The sequence below is a fragment of the Colletotrichum destructivum genome, chromosome 7 (genome assembly GCF_034447905.1).
Source record: "Colletotrichum destructivum chromosome 7, complete sequence".
NCBI classification, from domain to species: Eukaryota; Fungi; Ascomycota; class Sordariomycetes; order Glomerellales; family Glomerellaceae; genus Colletotrichum; species Colletotrichum destructivum.
In genome coordinates this window covers 2,016,045-2,033,100 of record NC_085902.1, presented here as the reverse complement: position 1 = coordinate 2,033,100, position 17,056 = coordinate 2,016,045, and the positions used below count along the sequence as shown (strand labels likewise).

The 17,056-nt window shown below is 52.2% G+C and overlaps 5 protein-coding genes across 5 annotated transcripts; 3 read left to right on the top strand and 2 right to left on the bottom strand.

Moving 5' to 3' along the window:
• Positions 1–4,980: 4,980 nt before the first annotated feature.
• CDEST_11173 (uncharacterized protein) lies at positions 4,981–5,160 on the bottom strand (the record flags this gene model as incomplete). Its single annotated transcript, XM_062927329.1, has 1 exon — positions 4,981–5,160. The coding sequence occupies one exon, from the start codon at positions 5,158–5,160 to the stop codon at positions 4,981–4,983; it is 180 nt and encodes a 59-aa protein (XP_062783380.1).
• A 1,000-nt stretch (positions 5,161–6,160) lies between these two features.
• Positions 6,161–7,081, bottom strand: CDEST_11172 (uncharacterized protein; the record flags this gene model as incomplete). Its single annotated transcript, XM_062927328.1, has 2 exons — positions 6,161–6,446; positions 6,510–7,081. The coding sequence occupies 2 exons, from the start codon at positions 7,079–7,081 to the stop codon at positions 6,161–6,163; spliced, it is 858 nt and encodes a 285-aa protein (XP_062783379.1).
• A 2,363-nt stretch (positions 7,082–9,444) lies between these two features.
• CDEST_11171 (uncharacterized protein) lies at positions 9,445–10,328 on the top strand (the record flags this gene model as incomplete). The annotated part of the gene is made up of 2 exons (XM_062927327.1): positions 9,445–9,473; positions 9,767–10,328. The coding sequence occupies 2 exons, from the start codon at positions 9,445–9,447 to the stop codon at positions 10,326–10,328; spliced, it is 591 nt and encodes a 196-aa protein (XP_062783378.1).
• Positions 10,329–10,842: 514 nt separating this feature from the next.
• On the top strand, positions 10,843–11,880 carry CDEST_11170 (Putative phospholipase/carboxylesterase/thioesterase, alpha/Beta hydrolase; the record flags this gene model as incomplete). The annotated part of the gene is made up of 1 exon (XM_062927326.1): positions 10,843–11,880. The coding sequence occupies one exon, from the start codon at positions 10,843–10,845 to the stop codon at positions 11,878–11,880; it is 1,038 nt and encodes a 345-aa protein (XP_062783377.1).
• Positions 11,881–15,955: 4,075 nt separating this feature from the next.
• Positions 15,956–16,600, top strand: CDEST_11169 (uncharacterized protein). Its single transcript, XM_062927325.1, has 2 exons — positions 15,956–16,272; positions 16,323–16,600. Exons 1-2 carry the CDS (start codon positions 16,055–16,057, stop codon positions 16,465–16,467), a joined length of 363 nt encoding a protein of 120 aa, XP_062783376.1. The 5' UTR covers positions 15,956–16,054; the 3' UTR covers positions 16,468–16,600.
• Positions 16,601–17,056: the final 456 nt, after the last annotated feature.

Sequence of the window (17,056 nt, the reverse complement as noted above, 5' to 3'; positions counted from 1 at the left end):
TAGGTGTGTGCAGGAGGGACTGTTGGTAGGTAGTGAAGGGGTTGCAACCTGTGACTGCTGTGTGGCGGCATGACCAAGAAGAAAAAAGGGGACATGGAGTTGAAGTGGGCTTGGGCTACGGAGGCCATCCATCGATGGTGGGCTGCTTCTGCTCCAAAGTCCCCAAAGGATTAATTTGCACTTGCATAGACAGCCAATAAAAGTCGTGAGATTTCATGGCCTTGCCTGAAAAAGAAAGACACCGAGTGGAGTGGCGCTGGTGTTGCTTTCTCAACCAGGATCTCATTCCTGTAAGGCAGAAGGGGTACAGTAGGGGGAGGTACTGTTTCCAAACTGAAGCAGAGAAGGTATTTGATTGTGGTGGTGACAACGCACACAAATGTGTTGATTGGTTGTTGTTGTTGTTCTTGTTCATCCTCTTGTTCTTGGTGTTGCTGGTGCAGGAGTGAGATCGGGAACAGGGAAAAGAAAAGACGAGGAAGAAAGGCCTGCCATCCAGTACCTCCTTACTCACATATCTACCTACCTTACCAGCCTCAAGTATCTACCTAAGGTAGGGTCTGTTCCTGCGTTTCTGATGGATCTACTGGGAGTTAAGCACTGCAGGACACCAGACGACCAAAGAGTACGTATCCTTGTTCTCTCTGCCCATCAGGTGGGTACGTACCCAGAAGCACAGACACTGGAAATAAACAGAGCCCGCCCAGCAACAGCGATGCAGGTCAGAGCTTGAGACACTGTCAGACGGACTGTACTCGTACTTCCACTACATCATTGCGGACAGCGACCCACGGGCAATCAAGCATAATTCCCTGGTAAATGCCACTTAGGACACACTACAGAGTACCAACCTGGATTGTCGATGCTGGGAGATGGTTGATCAGCAAGAGGGGAGATGAGCACGGAGCACGAACATACCATGCAATCACTGGGTTGGTAGCCTCTGAAAAGGTAGGAACGCACTCGGGTGACATAAAACAACGCCGATTATGGGTGTGGCAGAGGTAGGGAAACAGGCGTTGTTTTTTCGTCACCCGAGTGGTACGCTAGTATACTGTAGAGCTTGCTCTTCGTGATCTAGAGCGGAGTTCCATCCATCAAACCAGGAAGATCGCCATCGCCATCGATTTCGCTGACGCTGCGTTAGGCCATTCTTCTCCAGCGCATTTCAGAGCTGCGTTGCCACGAGGCGAATCTTTTCCGGGTGACATGGGGAAGCACTTGGGGGGGGGGGGACGTCAAATGTGTCAGCCGACTGCTCACTTCCTCTCTCCTTTGTGAGTCGAGAGTCGAGCCGCCCGCCTCCTTTGTTTCCATGTTCCTCAATCCACACCCGCCCAACGCCCACCACTAGTCGGATTCGCGTTGCCGCGCAGATGGAGTGCTAACATCCGTATCCGTACACTATATGTGTGTTCCTCTTACTCAGACCCCAGGTCTACAGTCAACCTTTCACCAGCTCTGTCCTATTGGGGAGAAAGGAGGCTTCGTCTCACTGCTGACTGGCACACAATACAAGAGGCGAGGCACAACCCAGCTGACGGCTTCCTCAGCTTACCGTGCAGGTTCGCCCGGTTCCTTCGAGATGTCCTATCCGGTACCCAAACCAGTGTGGCCCAACACCTCCTTCGCCTGAAAAACAAAGGGGGTAACCACAGTCAGTGGACGCTGCAAGGGTTCCCAGGTCCAAGACACAGGATACATACGGACTGCAGGCTGCCGTCGCAACTTGTACCATTTGGTGCCTGTGGAGCGCGGAAGACTCGACTTCTCCGACGAAGCGGCCGGGGGGTGAAGGGGCCTGCGGTGCATCCGTGTGCAGGTGGACATGGTACGAAGCACACTACATCTTGTGTGTGTCTCTCTCTCCAATCTCTGCTCTGTATGAGTATCCGAGCTTTCGAATCACAAATACGGACACAGTGGCCCGCTGCCCCTCGCTCAAACCCGACTCCTGGTCAATAACAACAACGCAAGAGACAGCGCAATTTCGGGATCCCGTCGCCTGACGATGATGCCGTGTTTGGCCGTGTGCCTCCCGCTGCGAGGCCAAACTCTTTCCCTATTCCCTCATCCACCGAGGAAGATCCCCCAAACTCCACCACACCTTCTCAACTTGCGCCTTGGCGCCGCAGCACACCGTCAGATCTCGGTACTCCAGGTTACTAAGAGTCGCGGTACCCACGAATACCTACTGGATATCAGTTGAGTGAGCTCCGTTGCCAGCCTACTGATGCCATTAACGAAGAGAGTGCGCGTAGAACGCCGGGAGGTAAGCTGGTCTAAGCCCTGCTATGCAGAAGAAAGGAGTTCTGGAAACTAGCAACGCCGAGTTACCGCCCCTTTGGTTGGTTCAGCGCGTTTACACCAGAGTCCCTGGGGCTCGTCTCATTTCGGGGCTATCGTCCAAGGGTACCCCTTACAGACAAATGCTCAATCCACCGCCCGGGCCTTTCAGTCAAGATCACCGAGCCCCGCGGCCACCGTCAGCCAAGTCACGCAACCCATTCGATTCTCGATCCTCTGTATTCGTACTGCCTTCACCAAACGGTTTATAAGTTATAAATAATTGTTATGCCCCGTTTGTCTCATCGAATACCGCCAGTCTGACGCTCCGAGAGTTTAGGCATCATGAACCAGAGAAGCTGGCTGCAACTCGCCATGCCATGCTTGAAACAGGGGGTTTTCGCCTAGGCCTCTCTTACCCCCTCTGCCTGGGTTCGAACCAGCTTTCAGCTTCGACGGGTTCGGAGACGTGAACAAATGAGCTTTGTGCCCAGGTCACAATGCTGCCGAGCCCCTTTTCCCATCGTGATTTTCATCAATTTCAAGACTCTCGTCTCAGTGTCTTATTCTCCCCGTCATTCGTCCGCTGGCCGGCAGCCCCCTCTTCCTCTCCATCGCGACATCTGTTTCCGCCAGCTAAGATGAACTCGAATTTTCCTCTAGCCCTTTTCCATCTCTTCGTGCCGATGCCCCGAAAAAACTCCAGAGATCTTCGTAATTCTCCGCTATATGGCCAAGGGGCCAAGACCGACATGGAGCTCCCGCTCATCACGCGCCATTTCACAACACGAAAAACCAAGATTGGCCCCGAGAAGCTGAGAACTGCAAGCAGCATCTGTTATGTCACTGGCGTCGGCACTGGAGCGAAGCCGTGTTTGGGTCCTAACAAGCGCGTTGCCGTCAGGGGGAATGTGAGTCATAGGGGCAAGGAACGGTCGCTCCGTGTCGCTGCCCGTAACGTTCCATGAGCCCGAACCCATCTCTGAACTCCGTTATACGGATACCGGGATACATGCCTAAGCTCTAGCAGTTCAATGGGTAGTGTTAGAGCCCTCGTATCCGGCTGGATAGGTTGCCTCGCTCAAAAGTTGTCCAGGCGGTGGCAGTGCAAGCCAGCAGTCGACATTTGGCCATGGTCTTTGCTCTCGCTCAACCATTCAGCAGTCTCGGCCCGTTCGGCCGACAGAGGAGTAGAGGCTTGGGGAACCTCTTTGCTCAAAACGCGGCGAGGCAGGCCGATCCTGGCGCCGAAACGTCACCAAGCCCCCTCCGCCATCCGGCCTTACCCATCCATCCCCATCGTGCCAGGGGACGGTTCTTTGTCTCCGAAAAACTGTGTACTGGTCGTGGAGACTTTCCACGACTGGAGCGTTCCGACAGAAGTCTCTGATGCTTTCTCCACGTTGAATGTGGAGGAGGCGCAGGGCTTGCAGTAAAGGCTTGCGTTAAGGACGAGGCTGCCTTTGGGTATGCTCGTTTGGCAGGTACCACAACATACGGCGGACAGAAAGCTTGGGATGGAGGGTTTTGAAAACGAGTTGCAGCCTGCCCGCATTGCCGAGTTTGTGTGACCAACTGGCAGCACGCCACGACTATCGCCTCGGAGCTATCAAGCCAATCTTTTCGGCCTTCGAGAAACAGCCTTCCAGAAAGTCAAAAGGTATCCGCGATTCTGCCAGTCCCCGGCAGTGGGCGCCTCGAGGCCAAGGTTCCCAAAGACGAACATGCAGGCGGTCCCCTGAAAAGCGAAGGACCATGAGCGAATGAGGGCGAATGAGAGCGAAAAGGCGCCACTGGTGTCTCTAAAATTAACTCGAACCAAACGCCCGAACCCGTCTTTACCCCCATGCAACCCTCTGTATCGCCCGTGTCCGAGTCCCGGTAGCGGTTAAGGGCAAAGGCTAACGAAGAATGGCGGCGTGCCATTCCAGACGGAGCATCTGCCACCCTTTCGCTAATCTTGACAGAAACCTCGTAAAAAGTCTCTCTATCTGCGGGATGACCTATCCACACCTTGGCATGTGCAACCCCTCGTCTTTAGGGCTAGCAGCTGCAACGTAAACGCCAGTCAGCCTTGTGACTTCTTCCCTTTTTCCGCTCCGAGCAGCCTACTTTGGAGAACTCTCGCAAGGTGCTGCAAGACCGGGGAGCGGCCAGGGGCACGAGTCGGACCCGAAGGCCCGCCACGGCGTCTCCGACAGGTTCCCATTGAGCGCTGGGCTCAGTTGCTATTCCTGTGTCTACACTACAGATACAGTTACGGTCAATCCAACTTCACAACTCCCTCCAGCTTCGTCCCAACGAAGTGAGTAGACGTTGGTATTGCCCTTTGGATCTTTCGATGAAGTCGGCGGATGTTATGAGAACATTTATCTCTGGGGCGACTACCAGGCGGTCGTTCTTTGCTTCCTCTCCCTAAGCCCCCAGGAAGCCAGCAGGTTCATTCAAGCGCATGGGCATCTTGTGCCATTCAGTGTCTTGACTTCGCCGTGCTTATTGCTTATGCCGAGGATCTCGATTCCGGGTTTCTTGACAGACGCGACTCAATTCTGCGCGTGACATCAGTAAGTGAGCCGCCGAAGCCGAAACTTCATAGCGCCCTCAACGGAACTGGTCGGGTGGAGGGAGGGTTGCCTGGCCGCACCAGATTGCTCCGTTGCGCTGATCGGGACTGCCTGGCTCGACGGACGAGCCCTAAGTGGCAAAGTCCTCTTTGAAGCCCGCTTCCGCCCCTAGCTCGTATGCGATGGAAGCCTCAGATATGGCCGAGTCAGCGATGCAGACATTGATTTCGATGTCTTGGGTCAGTGGTTTAGCCTTGAGGCCGACACGGTTGGCATGCCTGTCAGTTGTAGTTGTGCATCCAGGCGGCATCAGTGGCGCCAGTGGGAGCCTCGGACTGCTGCATCGAAGCAGTGACGGCAGACATTCTTCCTTCCAGAGTCTAGAATTAGAATGCGTTCATGTAAGAGTATTTGGTTGATCTTGATGCTCCGCCGAGGATGGAATATGCGGATACTTGGTGGGTGAAAGGAGGCAGATGACGATGACGATGCTGAAGCTTGATAGCCTGCTGACAACCAGACTTCGTATCCTCAGGTTTTGGAAACAAGTCGCTTGTTAGTTCATTAAGTGACTTAACTACAAGTCGACTCTAGCCCGGTTTCTGGTTAGACGACGTTTGCTATTCCTTTTTCTTTCTTTGCCATGTGTTTTCTCATTGCGTGCCAGTGTGGACTCAAGAGGCGCCGCCCTAGCCACGTATCTTGGGGTAATTTTCCTTCTGTTTCTGTTGTTGGAAGTTGAGACAAGGTCGAGGTGATTGGACTGCCATCATGTCCTGTTTCGTCATATAAATCCTGAGTCGGTGCCTTTACCACTTAGCCACGATTCCATTTGTGAGCGTCGCATGCAAAGGGATACCGTACTCCAGTTTCTTCCTGTCCCGGAGCAGTTTTAGGACTCAATGAGCGGTGGTTCACCCGAAATCCACGTATTTCACTTGTCTTCTGACGATTTACACCCCAGAGGGCCATTTCATCAGCATGCAACCGAGCTTCACCTAATTACCTAGGTAACCCCCATTCGTTGCTAGCCGTTGTAGGAGCTATGAAGAGTTAAATAAATTTGTGAACTCATTCGTCGTAAAATTAAGGAAACTGACAACAGTATGTCAATGTGGCGCAAAAGTCGTTGTGGGGCATTTCGACCCTTCCAATATTACGACCATTTCCACTGACTTTTCTGATAACAATTTCGAGATAAATAAAACACTCAAAGCACTACTAATATGCCCTCAAAAGAAAAATGTCGCTCCACGCCTTCAATATTCCAACAAGACAAATGTAAACTCAGCATGAACCCTGTCATGTCCCTAATACCGAGCATTGCCCGGGGACTGCATAGGTACGGATCCGTTAACGTTCTCACTTGCATATCCATCTCCGACATGACCAGATCCTGGCGCGGCAGTAGCATGGCGGATCCCATTATGTCCATTTCCGTTGTGTCCAGCGGCGACATGGCCAGGCGCGTTGTAGTTATGTCCAGGCTCGACTTGTTCGCGGTGCAAGGCCTTCTCCTCCTCGGCAGCACTCAGCTTATTTCTGCGGTGATGGTCTCTAACCTCGTGGAAAGAAGCAGTAATTGCGTGAAGGAGACTGTCGCACATGGTGTTAGTATGCACTTCGGATCGCAGCTGAAGATGGTTACGAGGAACTTACGTGCTCAGAATACCCAGAAGGAAAGTGCCCCAAGGCAAGTTGCAAGTGTCATCGGTGCTTGCGTACTCGCCGGAAGTGCTATTGGAGCCATTTCGAAGACTTCGCTCATTATAGCATTGTCTTGGGCCAGCCATGCCGCCGTTGGGCGAAGTGAGAACGGCTACAGCGATGAAGGCGCCCACGAATAAGAGGTCGAGCACGACCCAAAGCCAGCGGAGCCAACTCTTGGTGCCGGGACTGGAGTTTTTCTTGATGCATCCGAGGAGGGTCGTGATAAGGGTGTAAAGCACGGCAGCGGCGAGAATGCCTTCGACGGCACCATAGGACCCGTTCACGCCACGGCGAGTCTTAATAGAGTTGACGAGACGGTAGACCTTGAAGAGGCGTTGTGAGAAGACACCAAGTGAGATTACAGAAGAGAGAAACTGTGTCACGCGCGTAAGGCGTAGAAACAGCGAATAGGCTTTAGAGTGCTGGAGGCGGGCTGGGACGAAGCGGGTGAGAAGACCGGTGGGCTTCTTTTGGTGGACGGGGCCGTCGAGAGGGGCGTCCAAGGGACGACGTTGGTTCATCGTAGCCATCGAAAAGAATTTGGCAAGGAACTCGGTGCGATGTTTATTATCGATGTGATTGTATCTGACAAGTGAGTTTGTTTGTGGCTGCAGCTTCGTCACCGGTGCTGAGTAACGCTCTGTTCAAATGATGAATCGACCTTATTGTTTAGACAAAGTTTCCCCCTAAAGACTGATGTCAATGCCTTCCTTATGTATATCCGACTATTGTACAAGATGCCAACAGAACATGATAAACTTCGGGAGGCGACATCATTGAACGCCGCAAACTTGGCGGGATGTGGCTGATCATCGTCACCGCCGCGTAACAGCTCGAGGGGAGCAGCAGCAGGCTCCGGACCCATGAGAAGAGGTCACAAATCATAGCAGCCCAAAATGAGAACCGGAATTTGCACGCGCTCCGCCAGTCCATGGTTGAATTCCGAGAGGGCAGATGTAACAGGGACGGGTTTACGCGAACCGTTCGTTGGGCTTGGGAGCAAGCCGTACAGCCGTAGGTCCGGGTATCAGGTCACGGTATAGAATGCTTGGCCAACGTACGCATTGTAGATACCCATGCAAAATCGGAGGTGCATTTTTTCGTCGCTGTTCTTTCGGATAATTACCGATTGTTGGTGGTGCAGCTTGAAGAAATCCATCGCGTCAGAAAACTGATCATCATGACGGCATAGGGCGCAATGCAAATTGTCAGAACATTGACGTAAGCCTGAGGGCACACTGTTTTACAAGCATTCTCAGTCTCTCATTGTGTAGAGACAGTCGAGGTTCTTAACCCACTTTTACTAGTGAGTGTACTTTATTCCATTTCTTCTGCGATTGAGACTCCCAGCAACACCGCTTGCCAGAAGTGTTTCTTGCCTCTTGGCGCTCACGTTCAAGAAGTTGAGCCGCTGTTCGACCCCGCCTTAGGGTCCCCTGCCTAAAATAAAATATGTAGTGACGACCTGGTGAGTCTTTCATGCTTTTGCTACGGCCAACGAAAGCTTGGAAACAAACTCGCAGTCGATCCTGTGGTGTGTAAGTAGTCTTCGACAAATGCAATGTTGGCAAGCATCAACGTCTATCAGCGTTATGATTGTTATAGCAGGAGACAATCCGAACGAAGGAGACGGTGTCCAAATAAAGTACATGCAATGTCCAAGTCAAAGATTCCATGATCGCGTAGCCTTTCGCAGGTCAAGGAAACTCACCTGTGATTGGTATATCGGAGTGCAGAACTTAGGAAGGCGATCCCGGCCGCTTTTTTAACTTGACTTCGTGATCAGAGGCAACACAGTTGATCGTATAAACAAGGGGTTGGTTGCGTGACACCAGGTGAATTTGACACGAGAGAACCAGGCCATTCGCCAGAGTTGGCTGATGATGTAACGTCTTGTTGTAAGTTCAGTCATCAGGGACTTTACCATCGATATGACGAGTTCAAGGGATACTTTATTCCAGAATTGGATCTTGAATATGCCATCGAAAGCGAAATGTTGATACATTGGCTACTGAAACAGATGACGCATCACGAGCATGGGAGTACACTCGTTGGCAGAGCTTGGAAGAGCCAAAGCGGAAGTCGACGAGACCAACGATAGAGAGATGTACTGGTGTGACGATAATCAAATCTTCCATCCTGAGATACCGAAGAATATGTTGCCAATACAGGGACAGGCGATACATCCGAGAACTTTATGGTCCACCTAGGCACTAGACACTTACCAGACGTTCACAGTCACGTAGGCGACTTGATCCATGTCTATCAGGTAACTGGGACGTCATATGCTTCCCGGTGTGTTTAGAAAATTGAATTCTGCACCGGCCAATGGATTCACATGAAATTAAACGTTGTACGTCATGTTTTGTGGTTCAGGCTGCCTCCGGTATGTCGAACCTATCATCTTGTGTTCATGGTCGCCGGGGTAAACCCCCGGTTCCAGTGACGCACAAGATCTTGTTCCGGGCCTTGGATATTTACTCCACATTCAGTGTTGATCGTTTTCAAAGGTCGAAGTTTTCTCGGGCATAGAGAAATGTCGTCGAGAAAGTCAATGTATTCGCCATAAATCTGAAATGGTTGCCGAGGATGAGGTTTGCCTTTTTTGACAGCATGCGAGCAACATTATCATATCTACGAGGATAATTTTGAGAACTTTTGGATTAGAATGCTCAACCTGAAATTTAGACTCAAGAGTGCATACGGTCGAATGAGTCCATTGTCTGAGAGGACAGATCCAATACGTGGCCTGAGTAGCCTCCGGCGTTTCGAGATACCGGAACCGCAATAGCCATATCGTTGGCAAATGAACGAAGATTTAAACCACTGCTCATTGCACCAATTTAAACTCGGCTTCTTTCCTCTTTTGCTTGCTTGACAGATCATGAAAACAGCGTGCCATCCCATCAAACGGTATCACTCACCCTTTTTCTAATGACGATCTAGCCTACCATGCGCCCAATGACCACTGACCAGGAAGATGCTCAGAGACTACTTTGCGAGAAGCAGCAGGTCGATATAACCATTTCGGATGTCATATGCCTGACCAAACCCGAGCAGCCCCATAAAAACAACACGGAATACTGAAATAGCCAGTCTAGAAGGGAAAGTTTCCCCCACTACCTTCGCCTCCGCCTCCGCCTCCAACCTCGTGGCTCGGAGCTTCGGCACTTTTCAATACTCTGAGACACGCCAGTTCTGACTAGGTTTGGAGATATCAAATGTTCTTATATCTCAACAACGAGACTAGCAACCATCCATTCCGTTGAAGTCGTGATACCCTTGTCTGCCGGCACCGAAGCTGTCATCGAGCGGCCGATAAGTGGGAAGAATGGAATCCGCCCAAGTTGTGCTTGTAATCTGTCGACCATTGCCCATCAATACATCTCCCGTTCTGATAGTAACTCTGTCAACCAGCAACACGTCTACGCAAATAATGCAGAGTTCGTTGACATCTTAAGAGACAGCATTGCTGCTGTGGCCTATGACACTGATCTCATCCACAACGCCGTTGGAATCATCGAAGAGATCAGGAAGTGCATCAGACAGGAGCACAACTTCTTATATGGAAATTTGATAATGGATAATACTTATACCGACTCGCGGAGGAGAGACGTGTTAACGGTTACAAACCGTATAGAGGCTGGCTACTACCCTGTTTACTGTGAATTTATCAAGACCAGGCTATCCTACACCAGCGAGCCCTGTTTCCAAATAGCTGGGTCGCTGGATCACTCTAATAGCTCTCCCACTGCCCACTCACAATAAAATCTTCTGAGGGCCCAGAAACAGGGTAAAAGTGCACGGTGAGAACGGCAAGATGTGTTCGGGATCCGATGGCGTCTAGTTTGGCTGCTTCACTGGATAATTGGTGGTGCGTGGAGGGAGTTCCATGTCAGTGAGCTGAGCCAACAATGTTATCTGACATAAGGTTGCTGACTCACTAGCAGTCGGCTGCCGGCCGGAAGGCATGAAGAAGGATTTATCGGGAAACGAAGACACCCATTACGTATGATAGATGGAATGCGAAGAAAGGATACATTTTGAGGTGCAATTTCCGGTCTCTTTTGCTGCCTTTCTCCCAGGATGCCAGACATCATTTTTTCCATACGCCCTATTTGGATGGCTCTCATCTTCAATTACCAAATGCAGTAGGCAAGCGGAGACCGGGCCTCGGGAGAGTCCCCGCTCCGAATGTGGGACCTCTCGGCCCCATGGCCGAACTTCATCCAATCCCGCCGTGGTCCAGCGACAGATTTTGAATGTTCCAAACTCGGTAACAATGCCTGGAGGCCACGACTTAGAGCCTACTCCTGGCGGTACTGATGAACCACGTCTGCCACTCCATGCATTCCCGAGCCCCACAGTCATTCCGCCGTTGAAGCAACCGCACCTGCATTCCATCATTTTCCTGCACGGTCGGGGGTCGAGTGCGCGTATCTTTGCGCCGCCGTTTCTCTCCACAACGGTTCGCGGACCGAGATCCAACATTTTCACTTTGAGAGAAGCATTGCCACACACACAATTCGTCTTTCCAACTGCGCCTCGATCCAGGGCGACAATCTATCGACGCTCCATCATCAACCAATGGTATGACGGGAGTGGTGATTGGGAGGAGGCCGTGTTAGGACATGCACGGGAAACTATCGAGTTTGTGCATGCGCTCATGAGGGAAGAAGCTTCGCGTGTAGGAAACACTGATAGGGTATTCCTAGGCGGCTTCAGTCAAGGCTGCGCTGCTGCACTCCTCTGCTTGCTACTGTGGGAAGGTGATGCTCTCGGCGGGTTTCTGGGCATGTGCGGGATGCTGCCTATGGCCGGAGTAATTGAGGACACCCTGCGCGACCGTCACCATGCCATGGATGACGAAATCGAGGACACCGGCCGGATAGAGCCGGATGACAACATCTTCGGCTCATCAAGCGATGGATCGCCTTTTGGCTGGAATCAGGATGACTCGGAGGCGAATCCCCTCGAAGAAGCTCTACGCATGCTACGGGAAGAGGTTGGTCTTCCGCCACATTCATTCGGATCAGTACCGCCATTCCAAAACACACCCGTTTTTCTCGGCCACGGAATCAGGGACGACAAAGTGCTGCTGCGGCATGGTCAGCAGGCCTGCAGGACACTACAGCTGATGGGATGCAACGTCCAATTCGAAACATACTGCGAGCTGGACCATTGGTATTCGAAGGAAATGTTACAAGATTTGCTCGAGTTCCTTGAGGGCGAGGGTTGCCACGTGCATCTCGGAGGGCGTCCGGGAGATTACCGAGAAGGGAAGAAACAGGAACTCGATAGCCAGGTTGGTTACCTATAGTAGTGAAGCTTTATCATGAGTCTGGCGGTTGCCGTTGGGTTGTAGCAAACAAACACAGGTCGTCACCCCTGTCGGGGGAGACGTATACCGTCGTTTTGCTAAACTTTGACTTTGCAGGACCTAATCAGAACGGGGTGTGGTCATCGCTGCATGTGAGGCTGCTTCCTACTAGGAGCTAATCGCCGTTGAGGGAGCAACGCCTGCCAAGTGTGATATCGAAGTGAATTACGGGGATATTGCACATCTTGAGTTCAACAAATCTGCGATACAACTTCACTGCTTTAGATAATGGCTGTACTGCGCGTAGGTGATACCTCCTTTATTCAAGTCTAGGTATGTCATGTCCGGGTGTTCCAGCTGAAATGCTCGACTCGAGCTTTGGAGGCCTTGAACTGAACCAGAGAGGTCTTGATTCGTTTAAAACACCTACGTCTGCCCTTAAGGTTTCATTGCAAAGTAGCTTTACTTGGCATCCACACGACGGTTGCAGTGTGGAATATACTGTGACTGATATCGTTGCTCCTCGACTACTTGAGGCTAAAGTCTTGAGCCAGGCATGGTGTCTCACGGATTTAATAACTGTGTTATGCGAGGGATGTCGTCGGAATAGAGCCTGTTCAGGTATATTGACGGTTGCTAGTCCCAGGCTAGCAGGCAGGCTGGTCGCCGTCAGCTCACGTCTCAAAAGCATTGCCTCGATTTCTGCCGCTGGGGATCACCCTGGAGACAACCCCTGAGACCCCTTCAAGTCCTGAGAGCCGGCCTTTAGAATGGAGTCCGGGGTTGACTGCCTCTTCATCCCAGCTCCTTCGGGAAAGTCTGTGGACATCCCTTGTCCCGCCCGCACATAAAGGTCGTGGGGTGTGGGGGTTCCCGGTTCAACGAGACAGTCTCATTGGCATGTAACTGATAGTACAAGCACAGGTTCTCTGGATATGTTGAGTGCTGAGAGACAGTAGACACCCTGTTCACATGTCAGGAAGGGGGGCACAGGTTGTAGGTGGGCCAGAGATTCTAAAGCATTCCAGAAAGCCAACAGTCGATGTCTCGGTGAAACGTGCTTAGACAAACGGCAGAAAGTCCGAGATTCGAAAACCTAGCTCTGGTGCTTCCGAGTGGCACGATGATGAACGCGGCTGAACTTTTGGGGAAGGAAATCGAAGGACAGTGATAATAATAACGCCAAGGGCACGACGAAAACAATGGTGTACGAGGATTCGCAACCGTTTGGAGGGCAAAGCACTTCACCGACTGTAACCGCGACATGTTTGTGGACCATCGATGTGCCTCTCGAACGATGGAGAGGAAACAATTGCAGCCGTGCTCTTTGTCAAGCAACCGGTAGAGCGGATAGGAGACAACATGTTCTCTCATCGTACGCCTGCGGTTCGACCATGGCATCCCACTTCGAAGTAGAGGGAACGTGTTGTTGGACCCCGAATACCAGGGTAACCACGACACGTGTAAGTGGGCCCATTGCCGGATGAGTTATCCCGGCATTGAGCGGCTTAGATGCAAGTTCCGGAGCTTCCACGATGACCAAGGTGACGGAAGAAGATGTTGCTGACAGGTCTGAAATGCATCAACAGCGAGACAGCGGCTAGAATGTGTTCTCGTGCATTATGTAAGTGCCGAGCAGAGTTGTGCGCCATGGTCCATACGGGGATGGCGTCGGCCATGTCAGGCTCCGTAACAGGTCAGGCTGCTGTAGAGATCAGCAACGCATGACGTTTCGCCCCCCCGGATTTTCCAAGGCCGCAGACGTGGCACAGGCGGCTCGGTGCTGATCTTCGTAAGGATGATGCGGTGCCAGAGGCCTGGTTCCCTCTAGAACGGCCAACGGCAGGAGTGGGAGTTGTGTAACGCGAGTGGTGGGTGGCGCCCCGTTAAGGTGACAGTTCTGCCGCGGCTAGGAAGCTATGGATCGCCTGCTGAAGGCGGGACCGAAACGAGGCGAGCGATTGAGGCCAGAAGCTCTGCGGTGGATGGGGCATTTATCCGTCAATCGGAAGGGAGAGAAGACGCATGCCGTATTTCCAAGCAAACTATGAGAGAAGAAAAGGGACAGAGTCGATGAAAGCATGACACGGTGCGGCTGAGGGAGGACGACTTGATGGCTGCAAAAGGGAACATCAGATGAGCATTCTACAAAGTGCGGGGGGGGAACCCGTTGTCCGGAAAGCAGGAGAGGGCGATAGTGGCGATGTGCCGCTATCCGACATGAGGGATGTTGTAATACCAGGTAGTAGGAACGGAGCGCTTCCGAGGCCACGTCTACACCGCGTAGAGCGTAGACGGAGTTCTGAAGCATTCTGGGGAATTTCAGGTCAGCCGACGCCAGCTATTCCCGAGCATACCAATGGAAAGCCCAGCAAAAAAAGGCCCCGGCGAGCTTATTGGGGTGGTGGTTTCGAGAGCGGACAAACACTGTGAGACACGTCAGGACGCACACTGTCGCCAGCTTCTAGCCAAGAACTCGGGCACACCTACAGCCCGTTTCTTGGTCACGCGCTGATGCGGCAGGAATCTTGTGGGAACATGTCGGATGCATCTTCCTTTCAAGCAGGGGTCGAAGGCCATGTTGACCGCCGTCGGCTCGCAAAAGATGACGGGCGGGCCCTTTGCCTGTGTAAGAGTATGGTTCGGCGAACTACGCAGCGTTGGTTGATGCATACATAGTAGGACCTGTAGAAACAGAAATGTGTGTCTAAGATCCGGCAACATCAGACTGCGAGCAGAATTATACTGGGCATCGCCGACACGGCTACAGCTACATGGGACGAGCTGTTGAACTCGTGAAAGACTGCCACAAGCTTCGATCCCGCGGAAGAGTTGACGGCGACTCATGACAGGAGCGCCACCCACACCCCCTTCCGGACTGAAGAGGCTGGCTGGTGGTGGCCCTGAGGTGCTGATTGTAGGTTGTGGATTAATAGCGTGGGGGTTAGTGCCCTTTGATGGTTGTCGATCCGTCCGGCATCCGATGACAGCAAGGCATACGGCGCGGTTGAGTTCCAGGCGCCAGGCCCTCTCTGTTGTTGATTCAGACATCCAGAGAGACTAGACTAGGGAATGCTAGCTTTTGAAAAGTATTGCGGACACATGACGAGGACACTGTCCCGATATGGACAATCCTCGAGTATCTTTGGGGATTGGGCTGCGGGGTTCCATTGGCAAGATTCCTGCATCATGCAAGCCAACAGGCGGCCAGGCCTCAGAGAGTGAGTGGGTGGATAGTTTGTTCCAGTCAAAGATGACTCGCAGCTGCGGCTGTGTGTGTGTGTGTGTGTGTGTATGTGTGTGTGTGGCGCCTGAAGATGGGTATTTTTCTCGCCATTGCGTCCGGTTCTTCTTCTGAGGCCCCAAGAATACGCTGCGTCCGAGAGGCCGTCGTTGACGATCAGGAGTTGCTTCACACCGATTTGTGCTCGGAATAGATCCCTGAGGAGAACGACAACGTGTAAGGGAAGAACACAAAGAGTGTTGGCATATGTAAGGTCTATAGGTAAGTTGGAAAACTTGCGAAGACCTTGGTACCTCATGGTGGCATGGCCTGTACTTTAGTTACCTAGTCTGCTTATCGTGTTGTTGAAACATTCCCAGCATTATCTCGTGGGCACACCGCACAACCTTCTTTCACGTCATCTGAACCCCAGCTGTCACTCTCGCTCTCGCCAGTTCTCATGATGGCATCTTCTCATCTTCCTGTGGCCTTCTCATCTTCGGTCTCATGTCATTGCCACGTCAATCATCAGAAGGGTCCCGCCCAACCCAACAGATGCAACAATCTCGTTCCGTCTTCACAGCAGTGCAACATGCAAATGGACTTTCCGCCGACTTCCACTTCTTGGCCGAGTCCAACGTATAAGCGCGCGGCCCTGACTTCGTCAGGACCTGCAGACACTGCATTCCTCAAGTCACATGCCCTGCGGAAGCGTCATGATCCCGTGTCCTATGCATCCATCCGCTCGAAATGAGCGACCTCCAATTGGCTGCGAGACCCCGAACATGCCCGTCGACGCGACCGAGGCTTTTGACTCGGCCACTTTCGAAAAGCGAATGGCTGCAGCATTGGGACCACATACGACAATACAACCATACAGCCGTGCTTCACCGCTGCCAAGACTATTCCACGACAGCCGCTTGAACTTCGTTCGACGTGGACCATCTGCGAATGACAACCTGGCAGCCAGGTCATGATAGCACTTGGGAGCCAACCCTGCGCCAGATCAGCACAAATACGGCGTGTGCTCGAAATACAGCCACTGCCGTCCATCGCCGTTACGCTTACCATCTGCAGATCTTAACAACAAAGTCTCATTGCCACCCCTCCCCCAAAGGAAAAAACAAGTTGGATGGGCCAAGGTCCGAACGCTCTCGCAAGACATCATCGTAACATTACCAGTCCTTCAAGGTCGGTCCACGCTCACCATCTTTCATAGACCACACTGCATTCCTACTCCACCAGCAGAAAGGGCGCTTCATGGTCGTTGGCGCGACGTCATCTGGCCAGGTTGGCATCGGCCAATGCCCTATTGTACCGTCATGGTTTTGTTTGGCTCATCGAGGGTCGTCACGGCTCATTGACGGGGCTCTCAGCATGTCAAGTCTCGGATGTCGAACACATGACATGTCTGTAAATCACACTTGTGCTTGTACCACAGCCTGGTAACACCATACAGGAACAAGTCAACCCCCCAATTGGAATTGAATTGCACAGACTGTCATTGCTCCAGCAGTTCTTTTCTCAGCATCATGTCGAGACCAAAACTTCTGTCCATAGATGGCGGCCACGTTGTCATGGACTTGCTATTATCACCCGTACCGTGTTGAGGAACAGACAACCTTCACGCGCCTTTGTCGTGGCCGTATTCAGCATCTGTCCCGCACTTCGTTTCGTATCGTATCATGCTGCGGCTGGAGCTCTTGTGTATTCGCGGCATAATTCGTTTCAGACGACGAATGGACAATCTGAAGCTCACAAGTGCTGCTCAACGATGGCTCTGTCCGGGGATTCCGACGAACCGACTCTACAAGTAACCCCCTCAAATAAGAGCGGCGTTGAGATGGTACGGCACATCGGGGACTGCTAGAGCGAACTAACCCCCACTCAGCTGGGGCCTGGGCCTGTAGGCGTTCCCCAGAAGAAATCCTCCTTGACCCCGACCATGTCTCG